This window comes from Macrobrachium nipponense, chromosome 36 (genome assembly GCF_015104395.2).
Source record: "Macrobrachium nipponense isolate FS-2020 chromosome 36, ASM1510439v2, whole genome shotgun sequence".
NCBI lineage: Eukaryota > Metazoa > Arthropoda > Malacostraca > Decapoda > Palaemonidae > Macrobrachium > Macrobrachium nipponense.
In genome coordinates, this window is record NC_087220.1 from 39365993 (window position 1) to 39391130 (window position 25138).

A 25138-nucleotide genomic window follows, 5' to 3' on the forward strand; every position below is an offset into this window, starting at 1 on the left:
AGAGCTTATTAACAAAGAATAAATATCAGTCCAAGCATGTAACAAAAAATTGTATCTTGAGTCTTTTGGTGCTAGTGTATAGTTATGTTTTATTATATAGTTAGTGATTTTTGTGCTTGCAGCGCCTTCATTAATTTTTAATGCTATTATGAATTTAAGCTGTATCTAAGAAAAAATAGAACTGAAGGAAAATTCTGACAAAAAATAGTGGTAATATAATTAATTTTGTTGAGGGTAAATATCTGTTAAACTTATGTGAAACTAATTTTCCCTTTGTTGTGATTCTTGAGTTGGATATTTTTTCTTATTTAGAGTATATGGATGTATACTTTGCGTTAATATTTTCCCTTGAATACCTTATTCAAGTGTACTTATCAATAAGCAAACAGTTATTCTGAAGAGAACATACTCGTTTTCACACAGCAACTGCAATTCATTGTTGAGTCACAAAAGATGTTGGGATCTGGTTCTTCACCATCTAGACATTCTTGTCTGCACTCTCCAACGCCTAAACATTGGCCAGTGGTTGGGCAAGGCTCTGGAAGCAAATAATGCTCATTAAAAAGTTTATTTATTTCATCATTGTATCAAAATTATTCTTGAATTAGTACTTTCTATTTACATGAAAAACAATTACAAACAGTCTTAACCTAAGTTGATTGTTTGTAGTAGGATTTTATCCATGTAAAACACAAGCACATTGTGGTTTTGTGAAGCTAATATTGGTGAATTCATTGTACTACATATAGTGTTTATTTATTTATTCAATTTTGAGACCACATAAGTTCATTTGCTTATACTCATAAGCTCTGAATGAAAAGGGAAAATTGAGTAGGAGATAGGCTTTGTACTCTTGTCTGAGAACAGATAAAGAAGAGGTTAAAGATGAATACAGGGAGAATAGGAGGATATATAAAGGCAAGTAGCAAATACAATGTAGGAGGTGGGAGGAATATACCAAGTCTTAAAAACAAAGAAATTGGAAAATATTGTAGATTAATAAAGTAGCCTAGGAATGATGGAAAAGTTGTTATAGCTTCAAAGTTAATATAAGGTGATGTAGGAATTAAGGAGGAAAATGGAAGTTGCTGTCACTGTTGAGGCAATATTTCGAATATCTTCTGTATAAATAAAATTTTTATATAAGTGATGTACCCAGTAATTGCAGAATCAGAAAAGTGGCTATCTATACCCCCCGCACTGACGTGAGCAACACTATTTTTCAGTAGTCGTGAACTACTCGCAAACTCTTTGTGAACACGCCATGAACTGCTCGTGCCATGTGCAAACTGTTCGCAAAGTGTGTGAACTAGTCATGAACTGTTCGTGCCATCAAGGCGTTGAAGTACACGTGACAGTGTCAGGGGGAACGCACAACCATGCTGCGACACTCACCAATGCGTGAACATGTCGCAAACTAGTTGTGAACAGTTCGTGAACAATGCGTGGCAGGTCGTGCATGTCATGGCATGGCGCGCGCACTTTCACACACTAGTGAGCATCCTCCCGCACTGTTCACGACAAGTTCACGAACAGTTTGCTCATAGTTAACGAACCGGTCACGAGAAATTTGTCGTGACAAAATTTTGAACATTTCAAAACTTTCGTCCCGACGTGATGCAGTCACGACGAGTTTCTGAACACTTTACGCGAGTTTATGACTAGTTTGCGCATTGGCACGACTGAGTTTGGGCCAGTATGTGCCACAAAATCCTGCAAGTGTCAGCCCTCCTTTACACAACCACCAGAACGCATATTCCATATCCTTGGAGCAGGATGAGTCTTCTTTTGTTCATTTTTTTATTATTTTAATTCAGATTATTATCAAGACTGCTACTTGCAGTCACCAGGAATAATTTTGTCTTTAAATTAATTCTTGGATGTTACACCATCCTTTTAAGCCAAAACTTTTGCATTTTTTATTTGCTCACTGGGCTTAGGCTAGTGCAAGTCGTCAGTCAATAATTTACTGAAAAGTAGTTATTGAATGTAACACCATTTCTTTAGGCCTAAAATTTTTGCATTCATGATTTGTTTACTGGACATATACGCTACACCCAGCTACTGATAAATGATTGCCTTAAAGTAATTCTGGAATGTAACGGCATCCCTTAGGCCAAAAACTTTTCCACTAGTGATTTGGTTACCGGCTGTAGGTTATTTGCAAACTACCAGTAAATAATTACCTTCAAGTAATTCTCGAATGTTACTCCACCCCTTTAGGCCAAAACTTTTGCATTTATGATTTGCTTACTAGGCTTAGGCTACGTGCAAGTTGCCAGTTAATAGTTACCTTAAAAGTAATTCTTGAATGTTGCATCATTCCATCAGGCCAAACCTTGCTTTTAGGACCTGTTTACCGATCATAGGCTATTCACAAGCCGCCGGTAAATATAATTAACTTAAAGTAATCCGTGAATGTTAAGACAGAATATTCTTTTAGGCCAAACATTTGAAATTAGGTAAAAACATTTTGTTTTGTTCACTGAAAATTATGTGGGTTAAAATGTAGTAAGAAAAGAATGGTGTTAATGTTTGGCTGCGGGCCCTTAGTAGACAAATATGTTCTTGTCAGTCGAGTACAGTGGTCCCTCCGTATTCACGCTCTCGAGATTTGCGGACTCAAGTATTTGCGGATTTCTCTATGACCATATCTACCCATTATTCACGGGAAATTCGCATATTCGCAGTATTTTTCTATGAGAATTATTCACAAATTACTGTATTTTTGTATCAATTTCATGATAAAATGCACTTTTTGCCATAAAACTATTTAAAAGAAGCAGGTATAAGCATTTTCATTGGGTTTTTCTTGGGTTTGAACTAACAAAAGAGGCAGTTCTTAGCATTCCCTGCAAACATGGGGGTCTACTGTATCGGTTACCAGTTTTTTGCTTCAGGAGTAGCCTACTTTGGAACGTTAAGAGAACGCTCTCATGGCATCTGTGTACAGAGGTATTTTCTCAGTTCAAGCATTTGTGAACGAACATTCAACATCTTAGATTGTATCATCTAGCTCACTTGATGGTACGGACCGGAATGGAGGCCACTCAAGTTAGCTAGTGGGGCACATAAGCTGTTATTGGATTTGATTACTGTGAATTCTTGAAAAAATGTGGTTATTTCTTTTTGAGTATGTAATCGGTTATTTGTAAATTATAATATATCTTTTATTCTTTTATCGCTAATTAGAGAATAAAACCAATTTGCTTGATACTTTAATCCTAAAACAACTTTTTTTAATTTAAATTTATCTTTATTTTAAAGGTACATGTACATTTATGTTAAATTAAAATATATACATTCCTGAATATATGAAATGCTAATGTTATTTATACATTTTATGCATGTTTTTATACCTAGATACCAGAATTTCTTATAAAGATAAAATAGATTACGGATCGACTGCCACCATTCACCTGCCGCCCCACACCTGGTGCCAATTCTCTCCTTCTACTAACCCTCCTATCTTATTCATTTGCTCCCGCATCTGGCTTCCTTGCTTCCTTCCCAAGCCTTTGCCAGCCATTTACTTCGAATATCATGAATTGATCTGTGTAACAGTGAAATGTGCAATGGAGGAGGTGGCTACTTGTCCCTTGATGCTCCTAGACAACGGTCACTGTCACACTCCCCTGCACTGGGGAGAAGACATACCAGAGGTCCACGAGAGGTCGGGCGGTTTACATATAGGTAGTCACCTCCCTCAATATAGCCTGTTGCGGTCAAAGGTATCAACAGACAGCCACTGGAAAAGCCTCTTACTGGAAGTGTGGTGGAGGAGGTGGCAATCTGGTCCATCTCCTAGACCAAAGTCACTGTCCTGCTCTTCTGCACAGGGTAGAAGGTATACTGGCAGTCAAAGGGAGTCCAAGGGGGTTGCCCTCAGTCGAGGCTGTTGTGTTTACAAGTTTCAACCAAACGCCTCTGGAAAGGCGTCTTAGTGGGTGGTGCTCAGTAGTCGTTGGATTCAGAAGAGTCATCTCCCGACAAGAAACTTAACTTATTATATATAATTAGTATTGAATATTGAACATCCAGTGCTAGTGCCTAGTCATTCTGAGCATCATAAGCAACTTCTTGCTTCCGATTGCCAGTCCACTCCCAGGCGTTCCCCACCAGGTGTGTCAACTCGCTCCCCTTCACCTGTATGCTCCCCCCACTTCTGCTGTTAGTTGCTCAGCACCTAAAGTGAGTCATTTAGCACCAGAGGAGAGCGTTTGGTGCCAACTGTGTCTTTTTCTAAGATGTCTGGTTTAGAAGATTAGTCTTTAGCTCCACTTCGTTGACATCTTCACGATCTGATGGAATTATTTGTTGTCCGATGAAGAGGAAGTGGATCAGGGCTCAAGTACTTTTTGTCCTGGTGCTCATCAGAATACAAGTACCAATTCTCCTGATGAGTGCCAGACATTGGCGCCTAGGTGCTTGGACCTCTCTCGTATCAAGCGCTTTATGTTGACCTCCAGTTTCTGCTCAAGTGCTCGGTGCCTTCAAAGTGCCATGCCCCCCTTGTACTAGCTTGCTTGGTGCTTTTCACGCCTCACCCAGTGCAATTTGCTGCTAGTTTGGCGCCAACTCTTGCTGCCAAGAGTGGGGATCACTCTTTGTCACCCATCTCTTCTGATGATGAGATCCAGACCATGACAATGCTCCTGCCTCTTCATATTCTAGCCTTCTGAGGTTTCTTTTAGCGAACTTCTCGTTCTTCTTTGTACTAGCGCTTCCCAGTTCGCCTGCTTTCACTTTCCTCATGAGGAAACTTCCTTCTGATCCTTGCCTTCCCAGGTTAGTGCTCTCCTCTTCCTAGAACGAATATTGTTAAAGTGTTGGAAATGTTCATTTTCCTAAACTGGACAGTTGTTGCATAAGCATCACTAGATGACTTCCACTGCTCTTGCCAAGGTTTTATTTTTTTCACCTCTGCAACAGCCCTTTCAAGGAAGAAAGTGACGTCATCAAGTGAGACCCCACTCCAATCTTTGGGCCTCTTCAAAGTCTTTTAGAAGTCTTCCACCAAGACTTCCTCTAAGTGGGTCACCATCCCTTTGAGCTCCTGTCAGTGCCAGACTGCACCTATTTTGTGAGGAATGGAGTTGCAGGGTGCCAGAACCTTCGGTGGTTCAGGTTCTTCAAAGAGGCTACTTCACTCCTTTCCAGGAAAGAACCACTTTCCCAAATCTCCCTTCACCTTGGCAACTTACTCTGCAGGATCAGAGAGGTTTTTTGGCTCTAGCGGAAGAAGTACATTCTCTGATCAGGAAAGTTCAAGGTCCCATCCAAGACCTCGATCCATTCTTTCTCCTTTAGATCGTTACACTCTTCCTTGACCTCCAGGAGCACCTGACATCTTTCAATTTCCTATTTGCCTGATGCCCAGCTCCTCTATCACCAACTCATACTCCTAGTGTCAGCCAGCTCCTGAATTCCTAACTCGCCCGGAACTTAGCTCCTTAAGCGTTAGCCACAGCCTGGCACTAGCTCATACTTCGAGTGTCTACCAGCTTTCGAACACCTGGCTCACCTGGGGCCCGGCACCTCTGGTGCCAAATCAGACTCCCAAGTGTCTGCCAGCTCCTGAGTCCCTAGCTCACCTGGCACCCAGCTTCTCTGGTGCCAGCTACATTATCTCTAGCTCTTGCTACAAGCACCCAGTAGCGGTCCCCAGCTTGGAAGTGGTATAACTCTCTGTTCAGTTAGATTTTTTCAGGAATTCTAGCTGAACAGGAATCAGGACCATCCCTAGGGTGTTATGGCAAGAGCCCATCTCTTCCTCTGTCTAAAGTCAGATGTCAGAACAGCCTCTACCTCCTTAGTTTTCAGATGCCATTTACTCCTTACAAGCAATCTACTAATGACCAACCAGAAGTGATCCTCTCTTCTTACAATATTTTTTGTGAAACCATAAAAAGTCTAAATTTTTCAATATCTCGAGACCATTTTTAGTGACTGGCATGGCATCATGGAAGGAAGGACAGGATGTTCTCCTACTAACTCTTCACCTTTTCAGTAAAGTGCTGAGTTTGGAGAGCCAGGGGGGTACAGTGAACCTGGAGCACCCACCACTCTCAGTGGATGGGCCATGACTTTATTTCAGTATGTGTCAGTGTTTTCTGGTTTTATTTTAGTGCTGCACCCATAGGAGCACTTCCCTTGCTGCAAAGCTCCCCTTAAGTAGGAGGCAACCCTTAGTTATATTGCCACGCCACTACAAGTTAAAATGAGCACCAACCAGAGGCAGTACAGGCAGTCCCCAGTTAACAGCGGGGTCTCTGTTCCCTGCGATGCTGCTAACTGAAAATCGGTGACAACAGTACTAAAATCCTGCATAATGGTGCAATTAACCAGATGATATGGTGCCGTTAACCAGAGTACGGCACTGCTGTTAACTAGAGATCAGCGCTGCTAACCGGAAATCGGCGTTACTGACCGGATATCGGTACTACTGACTGGAGATCAGCGCTGCTAACCAAAGATCGGTGCAGAAAATCCAGTTAACAGTGTCGCTAGACAAGCTCTGTAAAACGGGATAGCCATTAACAGATGCTGCTGTTAACCGGGGGCTGCCTGTATTCATCTGAAGTAGCTCTCTTAACTGATAAGAAACGACAAGTATTGCTTTCAATGCTAGCAAATTTCCTATTTCAAATTCATTACATGGCTTAATGTTTTGGAGTAGAATATGCTATGATCCCGCTTCCCTTTAATTTGGAATCTGCTGTGTAATTACTGTTTAAGTCACATACAAATAAATGACATTTTTATAATAAAATAATGTTTTGTATATACTTACCCAGTACTAATTACATGATCAGAGCCCTCCCTTCTCCCTTCTGATGGACATTATGCATAAAACCGAATGATGCTATTAGCTAAGTCATTCCTAATATTGCCGTAAGGGGGCGGCACTGTATACCTACATTGAGCCATCAAAGCTCTACCTGGGAAATTTAAATTTAGGCTGCTGCACATGGAAAACTATGGGTACGTAATTGTTGGGTAAGTATACAAAACATCATTCTATTATAAAAATTTCATGATTATGAACAAGGTAATTGCAGAAAAAGCATTATGAAAATGTGAGAATACAATACACCACATATTTTGTATATTTTGAGATAGCGCATAACTTGAGAAATTAATTGGATGGATCTTGGTAACTCGGTGTATCCTGCAAGATTGATATCGCTAGTGATGTTATTCCACGATAAGATTTAAAGTGAAAGCTGAAGAGGTTATGATGTATTTAAAAGTTAGAAGAATAGAATGTAACTGGAAGAAAAGAAAATATATAAGGTAAAAATATATATATGTTCTTGAAAGGAGCCTTATGGCTGCAGCAAAAAGTGTATGATGAATTTTGGCCCAAACTTAACTAGTCCTGCTTTAAACGATGATCAGGATTATGAAATATAACTGGATTAATAGTTAACCAATGTCTGAAAGTACTAGAAGAATATATAGGGAAGGAATGGAAATGAAAAACTATGCTGTGCTTGATAGGCAGGTCACTGAAGAGGGAGAACATTTCTTCTTCCTTTGGAACACAATGTGCTGTGAATTAAGGGTTGAAGAACAGGAAAAGCTTTGATGAAATGGAAGACAGTAGCTACAGTACTTATAAACAATAACTCATTAGTAGAGAAACAAAAGACTTTGGATGATTACATGATGATTTGAAAAGGTACTTGAATTAAGATAGATATTAATTCATGGAAACTAACCGATTTGAATGCAGCATGTGCAGTTTTCTTCACAAAGCGTATCATCTGGTCGATAGTTTGGTGGGCAGGTGTCTCTACAGAATCCCTTAGCATCTAGGCACTGTGTCGTATTTCTGCATGGCTGGTTGTCTATAAAAAATTAAGTTAATTTTCTATGTGATCTCTCTAAGAAAATAAAAATAATGTTTGTTTCTACACAATATAAACAAACCCTCAGTCCTTTGCATTAGGAATTCCTTTCAGCGTAGGCTGCAATACGGCTGTTATATTCTTGAACAAGGTGGTTAGGCAGTAACTGCCATCAGGTAGGCGGGTAGGCCCACGATATAGAAACAAATAGGGTTTTTCTTGTGTGAAAGTTTTAGAGACTGAAGGGATCCTGGCGACTGGGGACACAGGATTTTTTACACGGTTTTTTCAAACTTCCCTGTCTTGGCCTTATGTGCATTTGGGACCTCGTTATCAATTGATTTAAAGTTGATTTGCTTTTGTAAGTTGTCCGTTGGCACGAGTCCGCCTTTCAGTTCATGTATTTTGTTAAATTTGCATAGTTTAATTTTGTGATAAAATTGTTGTTCACTAATTTATCACAAAATTAAAGTATGTAAAGTTTACAAAATACATGAAATGAAAGAAGGACTCGCTCCAATGGACAACTTATAAAAGGAAATCATCTTTAAAACAATTGGTAACGAGGTTCCAAATTCACACAAAGACAAGACAGGGAATTTTTTAAAAAAACCATGACAAAAACCCCGTAACCTCAGTCTCCAGGACCTTGTCCATCTATTAAAGTTTCACAAAAAAGACCTTTATTTGTGTAAAATTTCGCCTATTCAATTTTTCCAGTATCGACATTCACGTGAACTATAATATATATGTCCAAAATTGCATTCAGCACTTAAATCTATGGAAGGATATTTATTAAATCGCATTGCAGTGTAAGAGAGGCAACTAGCCCAATGTTTTGTTATTTCGAGTGGTTTGTGTGACGTCACAAAATCACATGCGCAAATGAGTCCCAAATAGGTCCCTACAGTGGGACTACCTCGTCATTACCATTTCGTGGGTAGGCCCGCCTGCCTGGATGCAAACACTCCACTTTGCTTTGGGCCATCTTCCAATGAAGACATATGTTTGTGATCGCTTGCTGACTAGCCGTTAATTATATATATATATATATATATATATATATATATATATATATATATATATATATATATACTATATATATAATATATAGAGATATATATATATATATATATATATATATATATATCCTATATCTATATATTTAGTATAATATATATATATATATATATATATATATATTTATTATATAATATTATATATATAATATATATTATATATACTATATATATATATCTATAATATATATATATATATATATATATATATATATATATATATATATAATCTAGTATATATATATATATATGTATATATATATATATATATATATATATATATATATATATATATATATTATCTATAGTATATATATATATATATATATATATATATATATAGGTATATATATATATATATAATATATATATCTATATATATCGTATGTATGATGTATATATATATATATATATATATATATATATATATATATATATATATAGATCATATATTATAATTTATATATATATGTATGTATGTATGTATGTAGAGTATATATATATATATATATGCAATTGTAATACCCACAATGCCCTCTTAACTTCTCGAATTCTTTGCTCTTTTGGATATGCTTGTCACAAAGCCTGAAGATCAAAGTTTAAAGAAATTGGAAGAAATTGTGATGTCCGTTACCGGGAAACAAACCCAGGTCCCGTAATCACAAACAGGTCACGTTACCGACCTGACCACGAGAAGTTTTAAAAGTCTACTCCCTCTCATACATATACCTGTCATTTTCAGATATACTTATTTGAGCTGGAATAGACCCATCCTCACCATCTACTCCCGAGAGTTCAAATCCGAGAGACTATGTTTTTGGTTCAATCTTAAGATCTTGACAAACATACGCCAATCTGTTTAGGACGGATAGCACTGAGAAGTTTGAACGCCTTTCCAGTGCTATTTTTAGGGAACAACAGTCCAGCTTGAATTAGTCATCTTCAGTGTCCTATTATCACCGTAGAATTCTCCCTTTGGGACAGCTTCACCTTCGCTCTCATCATTAGAGAATGAAGGAGGTCTGCTTCCAGTCCTTATTGTTGTCTCTTTAATGAAGAAGAAATAGGCTGGCTTTCAATTTACAGGAACCTACGAATATACTAGTATGTTCTCCTCGCAACGTGCATCTGTTATCAGTTGCAATGTCCAAGTAATAGGCGTATATCTGTAAGTTAATTCTTGTGGTATGTGAAAAAGATGAATATTGCTACCTTCTCTTAATTCAACTGAAACTCAGGACAGCCTTTCGGGGGTTCCAAGAGTTTCCAGTTTTGATATAGTGATGATTAGTGGTATTGTTTGCCAACAACACCACAGCATTTGCATTATCCCGAACAAGAGGGTTTTTTCCCTTCCATTTCAGTTAAAATGCAGCTGCTTTGGTGTATCTTTTTTGCACTTGATGGGTCTAAGCCCAACGCATTCCAACATGGAATGCACTCCCAGGCAACTTGGTATAGGGAGTCGAGCGAGGGGCAAAATACTGCCTTCTCTCTGAGAGTCTGAGAGTCTTAGTATTGTTTGTCTTCTATCGAGGATTAACTACCAATTCGGATCTCTCTCCCCCTGATCCCAACTCCTTGACGAGGTGGGGGGCTTAGGGATCCACACCAGAGAGAGTATGCCCCTTTATGCCTACGCTCTCTGCTGTGGATTCAACTGAACATTGGGACCTTTAACTCCTTTACTCCTCCTCTTATAAATTTTCCCCCTTCCCTTCTTCTTTCGTTGACGACCTTGGCATGGTTTTGGACTATTGACTTGACTACTCTTTTAATCTGATGGAGGGTGGAGTTGGACAGCATGCCTCTCCACCTGTAAAACTAGAGTACCTGACGTGGTCGAGCGAGGGAAAATTTTTAAGTAAAGCCATGCCCACAGTGCTGGGTCCGATCTCTATGGACTGACGACCCTTAAGGCACTAGGGGTATGGCGTATTTCCAGGCAAAGAACCCAGGGCAGTTACCATTGAGTAACGGTATTGCCCCTCACCCAGTTGGTCATCCCTGGTGAGAGGGACCTCATCCTGGACGAAATATACGCTTTTATTATATGGAAAATTTAAGAAATATCCCCACGACTTCTGACACGGATTTGGACCATTCTAAAGAAAACTCAAGTCACAAAGACCAGGTTGGTATTAAAACGTTAATACCATATACTAAACTTAAGAACCTAAATACTGTCATGACCCAACCTTGACTCACTTTGACTCCCTTTTTGGGAGTTGAAGTAGGCCAAGGTTTCTAACCATGGAAGCTGAACAAAATATTTAAGCCTTGAAATTAGAAAATCTTTTACCAAATAGACATCCAACGGCAGAAATGTCGTTCAGAAAAATAAAAGAGAAAACTTGGCTTATAGAAGCCACAACAAAAAGCCAGTCTGAAGACTATTTGTCTTTAAAAATAATAGATACCATCAATGTTAAAATGGAAAAGCATGATAATAAGAACAGGGTACCATTGTACTTCCTGACAATAGCGACGAACCAATCAATAAGAAAATGCTTTTAGACTCTCAAAAAGAGATACCCCAAGGTTGAGGATTCCGAGGTGTATTATGTGGCAAGTAAAAAAGGCAATAAACAAGTACTAAAAATAGCAAAAATAAAATTTGAGGGTTCAGATCTCACTCAAAAAATAAAAATTTTAGGCCAAAATAGAGAGTTAAGACCCTATGTTCCAAAGCCACTGCAGTGTCAAAATTGCAGTAAGTATGGACACACAAAGAGAAATTGCAGGAATGAACCGGTATGCGCTTACTGTGGATCTACAGAACACACCACACAATGGAAGTGCGGTGAACCTAAGTGGGTAAACTGTGAGCAGAATCATCATGCAAGATCCACATATACAACACGGAATTAAAAATGTTAAAAGAATGAACAGGCATTTCTGTAACAGAGGCTAAATTAGAATTGAAAGTGAGAGGAATTCAAGATCCTGCTAAGAGACGTATGTATTCTTCTATAACAGGAACCAGTAATGAAACATACAGATGAAAGTAACAAGATGCAGCAAAATAGGTCTCAAGAAAAAATCAGTAATATACAGAAAAAAAATAAGATTGTAAAGAATCAGGAAACAGGTGCAAATGATATGTATAATATTCTATCAAATTCATTTGAAGTATTAATGCAAATAGAAGCACAAGAAGATACTATCACAGAGGTGGAAGGAGGAAGTTGTGATGTACCGGAAATTAAAAAAAAAAAAAAAAAAAAAAACACTTTAGATAGAACACCCCTCAAAACAAAGAAACCAACTATAATTAAGAGAAACATCGGTCAAACCAAAAACAAACGATATGAAGAAAGAACAAAAACAAAATGGAGAATAACCATACCATGGACGATGGTGACTATGTCAAGGTTGATGAGATTACTCCATCACCAATAATTGGTGAAACAAGAACAAATAAAGCAATAGATATACATGATAACACATGTGGATGTAATGATTGCTTCATGCATAGTGCAACAATAAGAAAAAAATAACAAAAGATTGTTTAACAAATATAATAAATTTTTTTTATTAAATATAGAAAGAAAGAGGCCACTGATTTAAACACTCACGAAAAAGGATGCATGTGTATTGAGCACTTGAAATATTATAAAGATAAACAACTGAATGTCGTAAATAGAATTTAAGAAAAAATTCAAGTTGATAATAATGCAAAAGAAAAAAAATAAAGAAAACAAAACACGACCAATATAACATAATATTTTCAAGAGCTATATTATGCAATGGAGCGTAAATGGTCGACAGACCAGATTACACCTGGGAGAAGTACAAAGGTTATTAAAGAAAACATGAACCAATGATACTATGTTTACAGCATGTCAGTAATACAATACCAACAATAGGTAAATATACCTCAATATCAACATCACAGGAAGAAGGAAATTTAGGTCATAGCCATATATGTACATAAAGTATGTTATGACAAAGTACCTGTAAACATTGCTGACCTCCAAATATCGGGTATTATAATTTGAATAAAAAAGGATAATTATATCATTTATAATTTATACAACCAACCAAATAAAAATAATGATATTGATAAACTTGGAGAATTACTCAAAAATTCCAAAGAACCTATATTAATATTAGGGGATTTTAATGCTCACAACCCAATATAGGACTGTAACTGTTCAAACTCAAATAGAGCAGGAAGTAAAGTAGAAGAATTTATGGATTCAAATGATATGTGCTGTATAAATGATGATGAAGTTAATACATATTATGGAACATTTTCCTCTGTAGATTTAACTCTATGTTCAACAAGTATAGTTGACAGATTGAATTGGAACACAGTTGATGACTTGCCCACCAGTGATCATTTCCCAATATTGATTTCCTTATTACAAAATAATCCAGCAAAACAAGTTCCTCACTATAACATTTATTAAGCAGATTGGAAGCGGTATGAAATGCACGCTAGAAATATACCACCATTTGAATATCTAAAAGACCATAATGAAACTAATAAGTTTCTTGTTGATTTCATTAAAAATGCTGCTGACAAAGCAACACCAAACTCAAAACCGCATCCAACAAAGCATAAAGTTCCATGGTGGTCCGATGAGCTAACAGAATTAATAAATATAAAACACTCAATAGGGAGACGATTGGATATTTTGAATAGAAAATTCAGTAAAATAAATAAAACATTACCAGTAATAAAAGGTACTTTACAGAAAATGACTTATGTTGTTGCTAGAAATTGATGCATTAAAGCCTCTATACAAGAAAATATCTGCAAAATTTAAAAAGGAAGTGATTCAAGGAAGAATAATTTCTTGGAGGAAATATGTATCAGAACTCTCTAATAATACTCCCATACAAAAAATATGGGAAAATTTCAGGAAAATAAATGGTACCCATGTGAAACCACCCAGACATGCCATATTAAAAGACGGAAAAAGAATACTTGATCCAAAAGAAATAAGTAATATAATAGGAGAAAACTTAGCAAGTGTAAGTAGTGATAGAAATTTAGATGACCACTTCTGCACAAAGGAAAGTAATATAGAACTAATAACAATAAAATTCGAAACAATAGAAGACATATAATAGAAAATTTAATATGGAAGAATTGGAATATGCTCTCACAAACAGCAATAAATCTGCTCCTGGAGGTGACAATATTTGTTTTGAGATGATGTGCCACTTAGCACCTCTGGCAAAGTCATATTTATTACAATTTTTTAATCATTTATGGCTTAGTAATTTATTTCCTGATGAATGGGGCAAAGCAATAATAAATCCTATCCCAAAACCTGGAAAAGAACCAAGTGATGCCAATAACTACAGACCAATTTCTCTAACAAGTTGGTTATGCAAATTACTAGAAAAAATGGTAAATGCTCAATTAACATGGCACATTTGAGAAAATAAAATTTTGTCTCCCACTCAATTTGGGTCACAGTGTAACAGATCTACGTTAGATTCTCTCTCTAACCTCGAAGACCATATACGTAGAGGATTTGAACGAAAACAAATAACTGTAGCAGTCTTTTTTGACACTGAAAAGGCTTATGATACTACATGGAGGTACCCTATATTAAAAACTACAAAATAACAACATCCGTGGACATTTACCTGGGTTCATCCAAAACTTTTTAACAAATCGTAGTTTTCAAGTGAGAACTGATGATGTATTGTCCAGAACATTTCCACTTGAAAATGGTGTTCCACAGGGACATGTCCTTAGTGGCACACTGTTTACCCTAGCAATTACTGATATTAATGAAAATCTGCCTACTGGAATTAAAAGCAATCTGTACATGGATGATTTTGCCATATATTATTCAGCCTCTCGTATTAAACATACAGAGCGTATCATTAATAAAAGTATAATAAAAATAAACGAATGGACCTCATTTGTTGGATTCAAGTTATCCATAAATAAAAGTATAATAAAAATAAACGAATGGACCTCATTTGTTGGATTTAAGTTATCCATACATAAGACTCAAGCAGTCGTGTTTTATAAAGATAAAAGGTGGATGAATGGTGAAGAAATAGATTTAAAAATTAGAAATTATAGGATACCAATTAGATAAAATGCAAAATTTTTAGGTTTAGTGTTTAATACTCACAAACTGGAAACCCCACATAACATACCTGAAATCAGAATGTAAAAGGGTATTAAATCTAATTAGAAAATGATCAAACACTACTCAGGGAGCCGATAGACTAACCCTTACATTACTGTATAAAGCAACAGTCCTGTCTATCATTGATTATGGTAGCGAAATATATGGCTTGGTGTCAGACGCAGCACTGAAAACGTTGGACCCAGTTCATAATGAGGGCGCCTTGGAATATGATCAGGAGCCTTTAAATCATCACCGACCTCTTCTTTACAGATTGAATGTGGTGAACTACCTCTCTCTCTTCATAGCGAGCTTGTAATAATGAAGAGTATGCTGAGAATTAGGACAAGTGATTCTCCAACAAAAAAATTATTTGAACTAAGAGACATTTATAAACAATCATCCAGCCCCTTTCCCAATTAAAGCTAGAAGATTGTTTGAGTCACTAAATATGAAAATACAAATTCCTCCAATAGTAAAATTACCTCCGCCTTGGATAATGAATAAAATGAAAACTTGTACATGATTAAAATATTTATCAAAAAAATGCTCATATACGCCAGCACACCATAGACAACATACAATAGACCATATGAGGCGAAAAGGTCCAAATTATGCAATATACACAGATGGATCTAAATCGGAACATGGAGTGGGATATGCTTCAGTAGTGTCCCAAGACAAATCATATTAATTCTCTCTACCTAATACACCCCTCGAGTAGGTTCCTTCACGTGGTGAGGGGGTAAGGGATCCTGCCTTCACTCATGTGAAGGCCGGATCCTGACGGAACGCCTACAAACTTTTGGCAATAAATGGTGTGGACATTTCCACTTTCGTCTAATTTAACTACTAAGGTGAGTCTGAGAAGGGATCGTTGGTTAGGAAGGGGTTGCATTTGAAGCTAATAGTGGGAGTTGTGGTGGTTGAGTCACCACCTGATATGGTTTGGACCTGAGAGTAAGTAATGGGATTTTCCCATTGCTATCTTGAGGGCGGAACCATCTCCAGGGACTGGCCCATCGGAATCCAGGGGGAGCTGGTTTTCTGGGGGTGGGACTCCTGGCTTTTGTCCGGAAGCCCACCAATACGTTTGTGGTGGGGAGTTGATTCCCATTAGTGGAATCAGAGCTCCCAGCAGGCGGATTGGCTTATACCTTGGCCACCACAAACGTATTGGTGCTATCCTGTATGGGTAGGGTATGGGGTGGACCATTGGGAGTCAACTCTCACTAGTGCCATTGGTGGAGAATGTGAATACCTGAGTGACTCACGATACTTTCTTGATATAACCAAGTAGTAAGAGTTTTATTTTTTTTTTAGTAAACCAAATATGGATCCGGACTATGAACCCACATCCCCTGGGAAAATGGACTCACTGGCACCGTTGACGACTTCTGGCTCAAACAAAGACCATTCTTTGAACCCCCCAGATGCCAATAATAGTAGAGTGACGCATTTGAAAGTTATACATATGAAAAATATTCCACTTCATTGTAACTATGATGATATCTCGACATCTTTGAACATGTTTGGCAATATAGCAGAGATTCGTATGAACTTTCTTGACACAGAAGGAAAATGGGAAGCTTGGGTAACATTTGATAAACATGAAGATGCTTTTAAAGCAACCTGTAGTATTGATACCTTGAATATATGTAACTCATTAGTTAAAGGAGCCTTGACGGATAAAGCCCCAAGAAACTTAGACATTTATAAACCTGCAAAATGGAATCCAATCAACTCCTATAGTAGCAACGTTGACAAAATAAGAGTCCCCCAACCTCCTAAATGGCTGGTAGTTAAAGCCAAGGAGGAGAACTTCAACTATTACAAGTTTAGTAGGTACCTTCAGCAAAAAATAGGTGGCATAATGAGTGGTGACATTACTAGATTTGGTAAGAGCTCTGTACTTATTCATGCAAAATCTAAAACTCGGTCACAGATGCTAACAATGATGAAAGTTGATAACAACGATATAATAGAGAAAATTAGTCCTCACCTAAATTTTAGCTATGGAAGAGGTGTTGTTTTTGATAGAGACCTGTACGAGTTTACTGAAGAAGAAATTTTAGATATGTGCCCACCAACTGTATGGAAAGTGAAAAAGGTCCCAAATGGCAACATGATGATTTTTACTTTTGAAGACAGTAATGTGCCATCTCATATAGTAATAGAAAATGAAAGAGTGCGAGTTAGACCTTTTCAACCAAAAGCATTGCAATGTTTTAATTGTTTTAAATTTGGTCATCCATCTAAAGTTTGTAAAAATAATAAGATGTGTAATAATTGCTCTGCCCTAGAACATGGCCCATGCTCAGATATACCTAAATGCATTAATTGTCAGCTAGAGCACAAATCAGTTGATAAAATATGTGAAGAATTTAAAGTTGAAACAGCAGCAGTTAATAAATAAAGCATATACAGAGCACATCAGTATTGGACATGCAAGACGACTCTTGGGAAGAGCCAAGAGTTATTCTAAAGCCCTTACTACCACAAGGGCTCCACTTCAATCCATTACTCCTTCCTCATCCTCAATGAAGGATGCCTCAGCCCCTGTGGTTCAACATTCCACCACTAGGGCTCCACTCCAATCTGCTGATCCTTCCTCATCCTCAATAAAGGATGCTTCTACTCCTGTGGTCCGACATACTGGGCCAAGTGCTCAGCCTAGTAAGGTTAGAGCACAATCGGCAAAGACGGATAAAATAAACATTCCATATAACAAACTGGATATCTCCCTCTACTCCACATTCTGCAGACGATAAAATAAACATTCCATATAACAACTGTAATATCTCCCTCTACTCCACCTTCTGCATTATCTCAGGCAGAATCTCTGCCTGATTTAATGGAATTAGAGGGAAAAAACAAATGAAGAGGGTAAGAACACCCTCATCCTCTCCTCCATTAACTCCAACAAAAGATAAAACCAAAATCAATGAGCTAACTGGCGAAGAAAAACAATTGTCATCAAAAATTTACAAGCAAAGCTTCCCATCCACTAAGCATTCAAAATGACCTTGAATAGAGGACTACCCTCCAAAACCTAGACACCTTCTCTTCAATTTTACAGTGGAATTGTCAGGGACTTCGTGCAAAATATGAGGAACTTAAAGTGTTACTCTATAAATACTCCCCTATTGCTGTATGTTTACAAGAAACAATGCTTGATGTCCACACACCTTGCCCTAGAGAGTATATATCATATAGAACACAATATAATTTGGAAGTGGGAAGACATGGAGGTTGCCTTATTTATGTTCGCAGGGACCTTCCTCATTTTCCAATCCCACTAAATACTCCTTTACAGGCTGTTGCGGTTCAAATTCACCTAAGACGAAAATACACACTTTGTTCCCTTTATCTTCCACCAAACAATCCCATCACTCGAGAAGAACTAATTGATTTATTTCATCAGCTTCCACGACCATTTCTTCTCATGGGAGACTTAAATGGCAGACATCCTTTATGGGGAGATGTGACATCAAATCAAAAAGGGAATATTATAGCTTCCATAATAGAAAATGAAGATTTAGGACTTTTAAATACCGGAGAACCTACTCATTACCATATCCAGACAGGTACAGTCTCATGCTTAGACCTTACAATATCTAGTTCCAATTGTACGATGGATTTCAGATGGAAGACGAATGATGACTGGCAAAGCAGTGACCATGCTCCCATAATAATAAATTCCAATGATGACCCACCAGTTCAAAGATCTCCACGGTGGAATGTTGAAAAAGCAGATTGGAACAAATTTCAAGAACTAAGCGAAATAGAAAGTGACGCAAATGACTTCCCAACGGCAGATGATGCAATCGATTTATTAAATGGGACATTCCATACAGCAGGTTACATTCTATACCAAAAACTACAGGTCTTTTCAGGCGACGCCCAGTCCCGTGGTGGTGTGAAGAGCTCACACTGTTACACCGAGTCACAAGAACATCACTTACACGTTATCGTAGACACCGAACTATAGCAAACATGATTATATACAAACAGAATAGAGCGCGTTTTCGAAAGGCAATGAAAACTGCTAGAAGGCAGTCGTGGGCGTCATTTGTATCGTCCATTAACCACCGAACACCTATCTGCAGTATATGGAAGAAAATAAAAAAGATTGCTGGGAAATTTACTCCCAGTCCTCCCCCAGTACTTAAAGTTAATGACAACCTCATCGCCGACGCAAAAGATGTAAGTGATAAACTCGCCGATCATTTTGCCCAAGTTTCAAAAAAATCTGACAGTTCCCCTGGATATCAATATAGAAGAAGAGAAGAACAACTGCGATTAGACTTTTCCACAGATAAGATAGAGCCATATAATTTACCCTTTACAGAAAGGGAATTTGATGCTGCCCTGGCCAGCAGCACTAACACTGCCCCTGGTCCGGATGAAATTCCCTATCAAATGTTTAGGCATATTTCAAAAAATACAAAACTATTTATAATAAGTATAATTAACAGATTATGGCATGAAAGTAGCTACCCAGTCATATGGGAATTGGCTTTTGTATTACCTTTTGTAAAACCAGGTAAAGACCCTTTTTCAGTGGCTAGTTATCGACCAATAGCACTAACTTGCTGTTTATGCAAGTTGATGGAAAAAATGGTGAATACAAGATTTGTATGGTATTTAGAGCGTAATGGTATTTTCTCACCCTCACAATGTGGGTTTAGAAAGATGCACTCGGCAGTAGATGTCCTACTGCAGCTGGAAACCTCCATATGTGAAGCATTTGCCTCCAAGCAGCACCATATAACTATTTTTTTTGATATTGAGAAAGCTTATGATACTGCTTGGAGGCATGGCATTCTTAAGACAATTCATACCTGTGGTCTACGAGGAAAATTGCCCCTATTCATTAAAGCATTCTTGAAATGTAGATATTTTCAAGTTAAAGTGGGCAACACATTATCAGATAGATGCCAAGAAGAGGGTGTCCCCACAAGGAAGTGTGCTTAGTGTCACACTTTTTGCGTTAGCAATAAATAGTGTCGCGTCTGTTATACCCAAGGATGTATTGAGTACCCTATTCGTAGATGATCTTTTAATATCTGTTGCTGCATCACGAATGTCAGTTGCAGAAAGGAAATTACAATTGACAATAAATAAGATAGTAAATTGGGCTGAACAACAGGGATTTAAAATATCAGTCAGTAAGACTACTGTTATGCATTTTTGCCACCTTCGGGGAGTACACCCCGACCCAGACCTTTATCTGTACAACCATAGAATACCCTGTGTTGAAGAGGTACGCTTCTTAGGCCTCATATTCGACAAAAACTCAATTGGCTTCCCCATCTGAAACATATTAAAACCAAGTGCCTTGAAGCTTTAAGTATTTTGAAAGTATTATCTAATACCAACTGGGGTGCAGACAGTTATAAAACTACACAAATCACTTATTTCAAAATTACTTTATGGATGTGAAATATATTCTTCTGCTTCATCTAATCGTCTTGCTATCTTAGATTCAGTACATCATACCGGTATACGCTTGGCAACAGGTGCCTTTCGATCTTCTCCCATCTTAAGTTTATTAATTGATGCGGGAGAAATCCCACTAGAGTTATATCGCCAATCATCAATTATCAGATATTGGTTTAGGGTTCAGAGAATCCCCAACTCTAAAGTCTTTGAAGCAGCAAATAGAAATTCTTTCAACAACTTTTATGAAAATCATCCAAGGTTTCCTAAGCCTTTTAGTTTTAGAGTGAAAAAGATCTTGGAGGAAATGAATATGTCAAGAAATCCTGTATGTCCAGTTAATTTACCAATTACCCAGCATGGAAATTACCTGTAATTAAATTTTGTAAATATTTTAAAGGTATTAAAAGAGAAAAATCAGATACAGAAATCAGAGTATTATTTTTAGAACATGCTGCAGAGCACTCAGGCTCTACATTTGTTTTTACTGATGGCTCCAAAACTGATGATGGAGTCGGATATGGAGTTTTTAGTGATGATTTTAGTCGCAGAGGAGCACTACCCATCGTAGCATCGAACTTCACAGCGGAACTGTATGGAATTTTAACAGCATTGGAACATATTGCAACCCTCCAGAATTCCACTAATATCACCATCTTTTGTGATTCCAAAAGTGCATTACAGGCACTTGAAATTTTTAATACTGATCATCCAATTACATTGAAAATCTCACAGTGGGTATTTCTACATCAGCATAGAGAGATTACTATATCTTTTTGCTGGGTCCCAGCGCACGTAAATATATATGGAAATGAAAAAGCAGACCAACTAGCTAAATCAGCAGCAACCAATATGATACCAAGACCAATTGCTGTACCATATAGAGACTTTTTTCCTAGTATATCAAAGTTCATTGCAAGATTATGGGAACAGCAATGGAACGAAGCAGGACCAAATAAAATGAAAGAGTTTGCCACACGTACACACCCTTGGAAATATGAATCTATGCCTAGGAAATGGGAAGTAACGATATGCCGCCTCCGTATAGGACATACAAGATTGACACATGGGTATCTCATGAGTGGTGAATACCAACCTTACTGTGATAACTGTCACGTCCCGATGACTATTAAGCATTTGCTAGTTGAATGTCCTAGTCATCGGGAACTGAGAGAGCAGCACTTTAAAGACAAAAGAGATAGAGATGGTAGTTACAGTTTGACAAAGATATTGGGTGAAGAAGCTCAGCATGATTATGAGTGTGTTGTTGAATTTTCAAAAGGAGTTGGAGTTTTTAATGAAATTTAGGTATTTCGCTTTCATGTATGTGTGTAGTTTTTAGCTTTGGGTTTTTAGAATGAATGTATGGAAACGTGAATAAATGTATTTATTGCCTGTTTGTGTTCTAGTATGAAAGCCTTTGCCTCTGTGCAATTTTTTATTTAATCTTAATTCATTATTTATTATCCTATAAGACCTGTTTGGTCCAAGCTCGTGGCTTTTGGCCTTGACCTTGCATTTTATCTAATCCTTTGGGCCAGCCACATGGGAGCTGAAGGTCAGCTCAGTGGCCTGGTTAAACTCTTTTATAATAATAATAATAATAATTTAGCTTTGGTGGTGTTTAATGCATAAGTAGCATCTTTGCGCTAGCTATAGTACAATAACTGATGCGGAACTTTAAGTTTTTATGATGTGTGTGTGGATTTTTCCCAAATTGGTTGTCCAAATGGCTTCATTCGGCGTCAATGATCCTGGTAGTCACGACGCCAGATAATTATTAATTATTCATTCATTCTACCTAATACAGCTTCAGTATTCACAGCTGAGCTTTGCGCAATTGCCTTAGCCATAAAAATAATTAAAGAAACATCACTCAATAATTTTGTGATTTTTAGTGACTTGAGAAGTGCCATAGAAGCCATCCAGAGTTATAAACCAAAGAATAATATTGTGCAACAAATTAAATTGTTACTTCATAAATTAGATATTGGAGGAAATGTAGAAATATGTTGGAGCCCTACCCATGTAGGGATCAAAGAGAATGAAGAGGCTGACAAAGCAGCCAAAGAAGCAAATCAAATGACAATACATAAAGATGGGTATTATAAGGAAATGGCAACATATTTGGAATGAAGAATCAGAAAATAATAAATTAAAACAAATAAAACCTGATGTTGGGAAGTGAAGTTCATCATATCAAAGAGAGACATGCACAAGTAGTTCTGATATGTCTCCATATGGGCCATACCCGTCTGACATATGGACACTTGATGAGCAGCCCACGTGGCTCAGCTCCTGAGTGCGCAGAGGGCAAGGTGGTTATAACTGTCAGATGTGTTATGCAAAGGCCCAGAGTACAACCAGCAACAACTGTCGACATTTGGAAACAGATCTATGTAAGAAACCTTGTCAGAATCCTCCACATTTTCGGTTATGCCTATTTTTATGTTCTTGAAGAAGTGTAATTTAGTTGATAAAATATAAACCTAAGTAAAATTTGAAAATACGAAAATTATCAGACTATTTAATGAATTTTAAAAACAAAACTTTTAAATGTTACTTAACTTATTATGATTTTATTTTTTATGAAAGTATGGATGCATTTATTGTGTGCATGTGTTCCAGTGTGAGTGTGTGCCTTTGTGCAGTTTTTAGTTTAATTTTCACTCATTTGTCATTACACAGAATAAACAATTTGGTTCCAGAGCTTTGCCTCTGGCCTAGACATGATTTTTGTATTTTAATCTAATCCTTCAGGCCAGCCCTATGAGAGCAGAAAGTCAGCTCAGTGGTCTGGTTTAAACTACTTTAATAATAAATAAATCGGAGGGCAATGCCCTTCGGTGTGAAAGGAGTATAATATTTTTTTTAATCATATATAATTTCTTTGACAGGCTAACAGTGGTGAAAGCTGATTATAGCAGTAAATGGTTGGATATATCTTCATGTAGGCTATCCTAACCTCGGAATTGTACATGTAACTTGTAGCATGCTGTACATGTAACTTGTAGCATGCTGTGATATTGGTCCTCGAGTGTGTGTATTTAGGAAGGAACCTTCATGCTGTCTCAGGGTCTAGCATGTTAGGAGCTGTACAAGCTCAAACTTTGTTTTGCACTTCAGCTGCTAGTCCTAGAGGTTCTGCGCCTAAGAATAGTTGAGTGACAGGCTCTCGTTTGCGAGATTCCCCTAGTGCATGTAAATCTATGGATTCGCATGCACCAAGAGTCAATGAAACTAAGTCCGCTCACCGCCGTCAAGACTTAGGCATGGAGTGGAAGAATGGAGCGAGTCGCTCAGGTGACTTTACCTTGCCCATGGTCGGTCTTGTAGTGATCGCTTGTTACCCAGGGTTGATGAGACGTTTCCGCAGGACCCTACACACTGTAAAACCGGTAGGGTGTCCCCCATTTAGACCTCTTGAGAGGTTTTAGCTTAGACAAGGACTGGGACGCATTGGAAGACTGTACCGGCCCTTGCCAGTGAAGTACACACTCAATTCCACCCAGGCCAGGGGCATGTTCACATGACCAACTGTTCTCGGTGGCAGGGAGCGTTTCTTCTGATATGCGAGAGTTTTGTAATCCTTCTCAGGAAAGCGTTTCTCCAGGGCGAGAACAGTCATAGACTCACATCATGGCCATCATTGTAGGCTGATGGCTACCTGCGACTCACTTCTGTTACTTCTGCTAGCAAGGTGAGCGAGAGCATCCAGTCTTCCTCACCTATTCCCTCTACGTCCTATGCCTGACCGGGAGGGGCAAGGTGAATAGGAGGGATCCTGTAGAGTGCTCTCCACTAAATTCAGTATCAGGGGCTTATGTTCCTGAAAGGATCCTAGGATCTCACCACATGTAAATTCACGTCGTTGAGGAAGGATCTTTTGTCAATGGCAGAGAGACCTCGCACCATCTCGACATCTGATGTTTGGATTCTTAGGATTCAAACACTTGGAGACTATGTTCTCCCTGGCTGTTTCTGTCCTTTGGACGGATTTCAATTCGCTGTCCCCTATGGGCTCTTGCGTTTTGGGAGCCTCAAGTGCATATTCTGTTGAATTGTACTCGCATTCCAGTCTTAAATGCTCGAATATAGAACTGGTTTTAATGCCTGTCTCTCCTCGATTTCTACAGGAGTCGAGGAGGAGCCTCTCCCCAATGATCATTTGACGAAATTTGTGGTTCTTGCTGAGTGCTTAAATTCTTTGGCATTTCTAACACTCCGAGTGTTTTGATATTCCATGATCTGCAAACACTTGAGCGTGACGAGGGTTCCCAATTATTGTTATTACAATACCCAGGAATCTTGCTGAATGCATGAATTCCTTGTAATTTCTAGCATTCTTAGAGTGTTATGGTTTTCTACAATTGCCAAACACTCAGGCGAGACGAACATCCCTGATAATTATTATTACAAAAATCGGGAGTCTCGCTAAGTGATTAAATTCCTTGGAATTTCTTGCATTCTCAGTATGAATTGGTTTTCTGTGATTTCCAAACACTTGGGCAACGGATATTCCGATAATTATTACAATAGTGAGTTTCGCCAAGCACCTGGATCTCTAGATTTTGCTGGGGCTCGCTGAGTGCTCGGCTTCATCATGTTGCTGAGCGCCAGGGCGAGGCAAAGGCTCGCCCTATTATTGTCTTGCAAGAGT

At 37.9% G+C, this 25138-nt stretch overlaps 1 protein-coding gene across 1 annotated transcript in view; it reads right to left on the reverse strand.

The window, feature by feature from the left end:
* LOC135203413 (neurogenic locus Notch protein-like) overlaps positions 1-25138 on the reverse strand; it is an 81937-nt gene that overhangs the window by 7294 nt on the left and 49505 nt on the right. The window contains exons 16-17 of the mRNA XM_064233141.1: positions 7725-7853; positions 410-538 (exon numbers count right to left, since the gene is read on the reverse strand). Of these exons, the coding sequence (XP_064089211.1) occupies positions 410-538; positions 7725-7853 (258 nt within the window). The remainder of the gene's footprint in view (positions 1-409; positions 539-7724; positions 7854-25138) is intronic.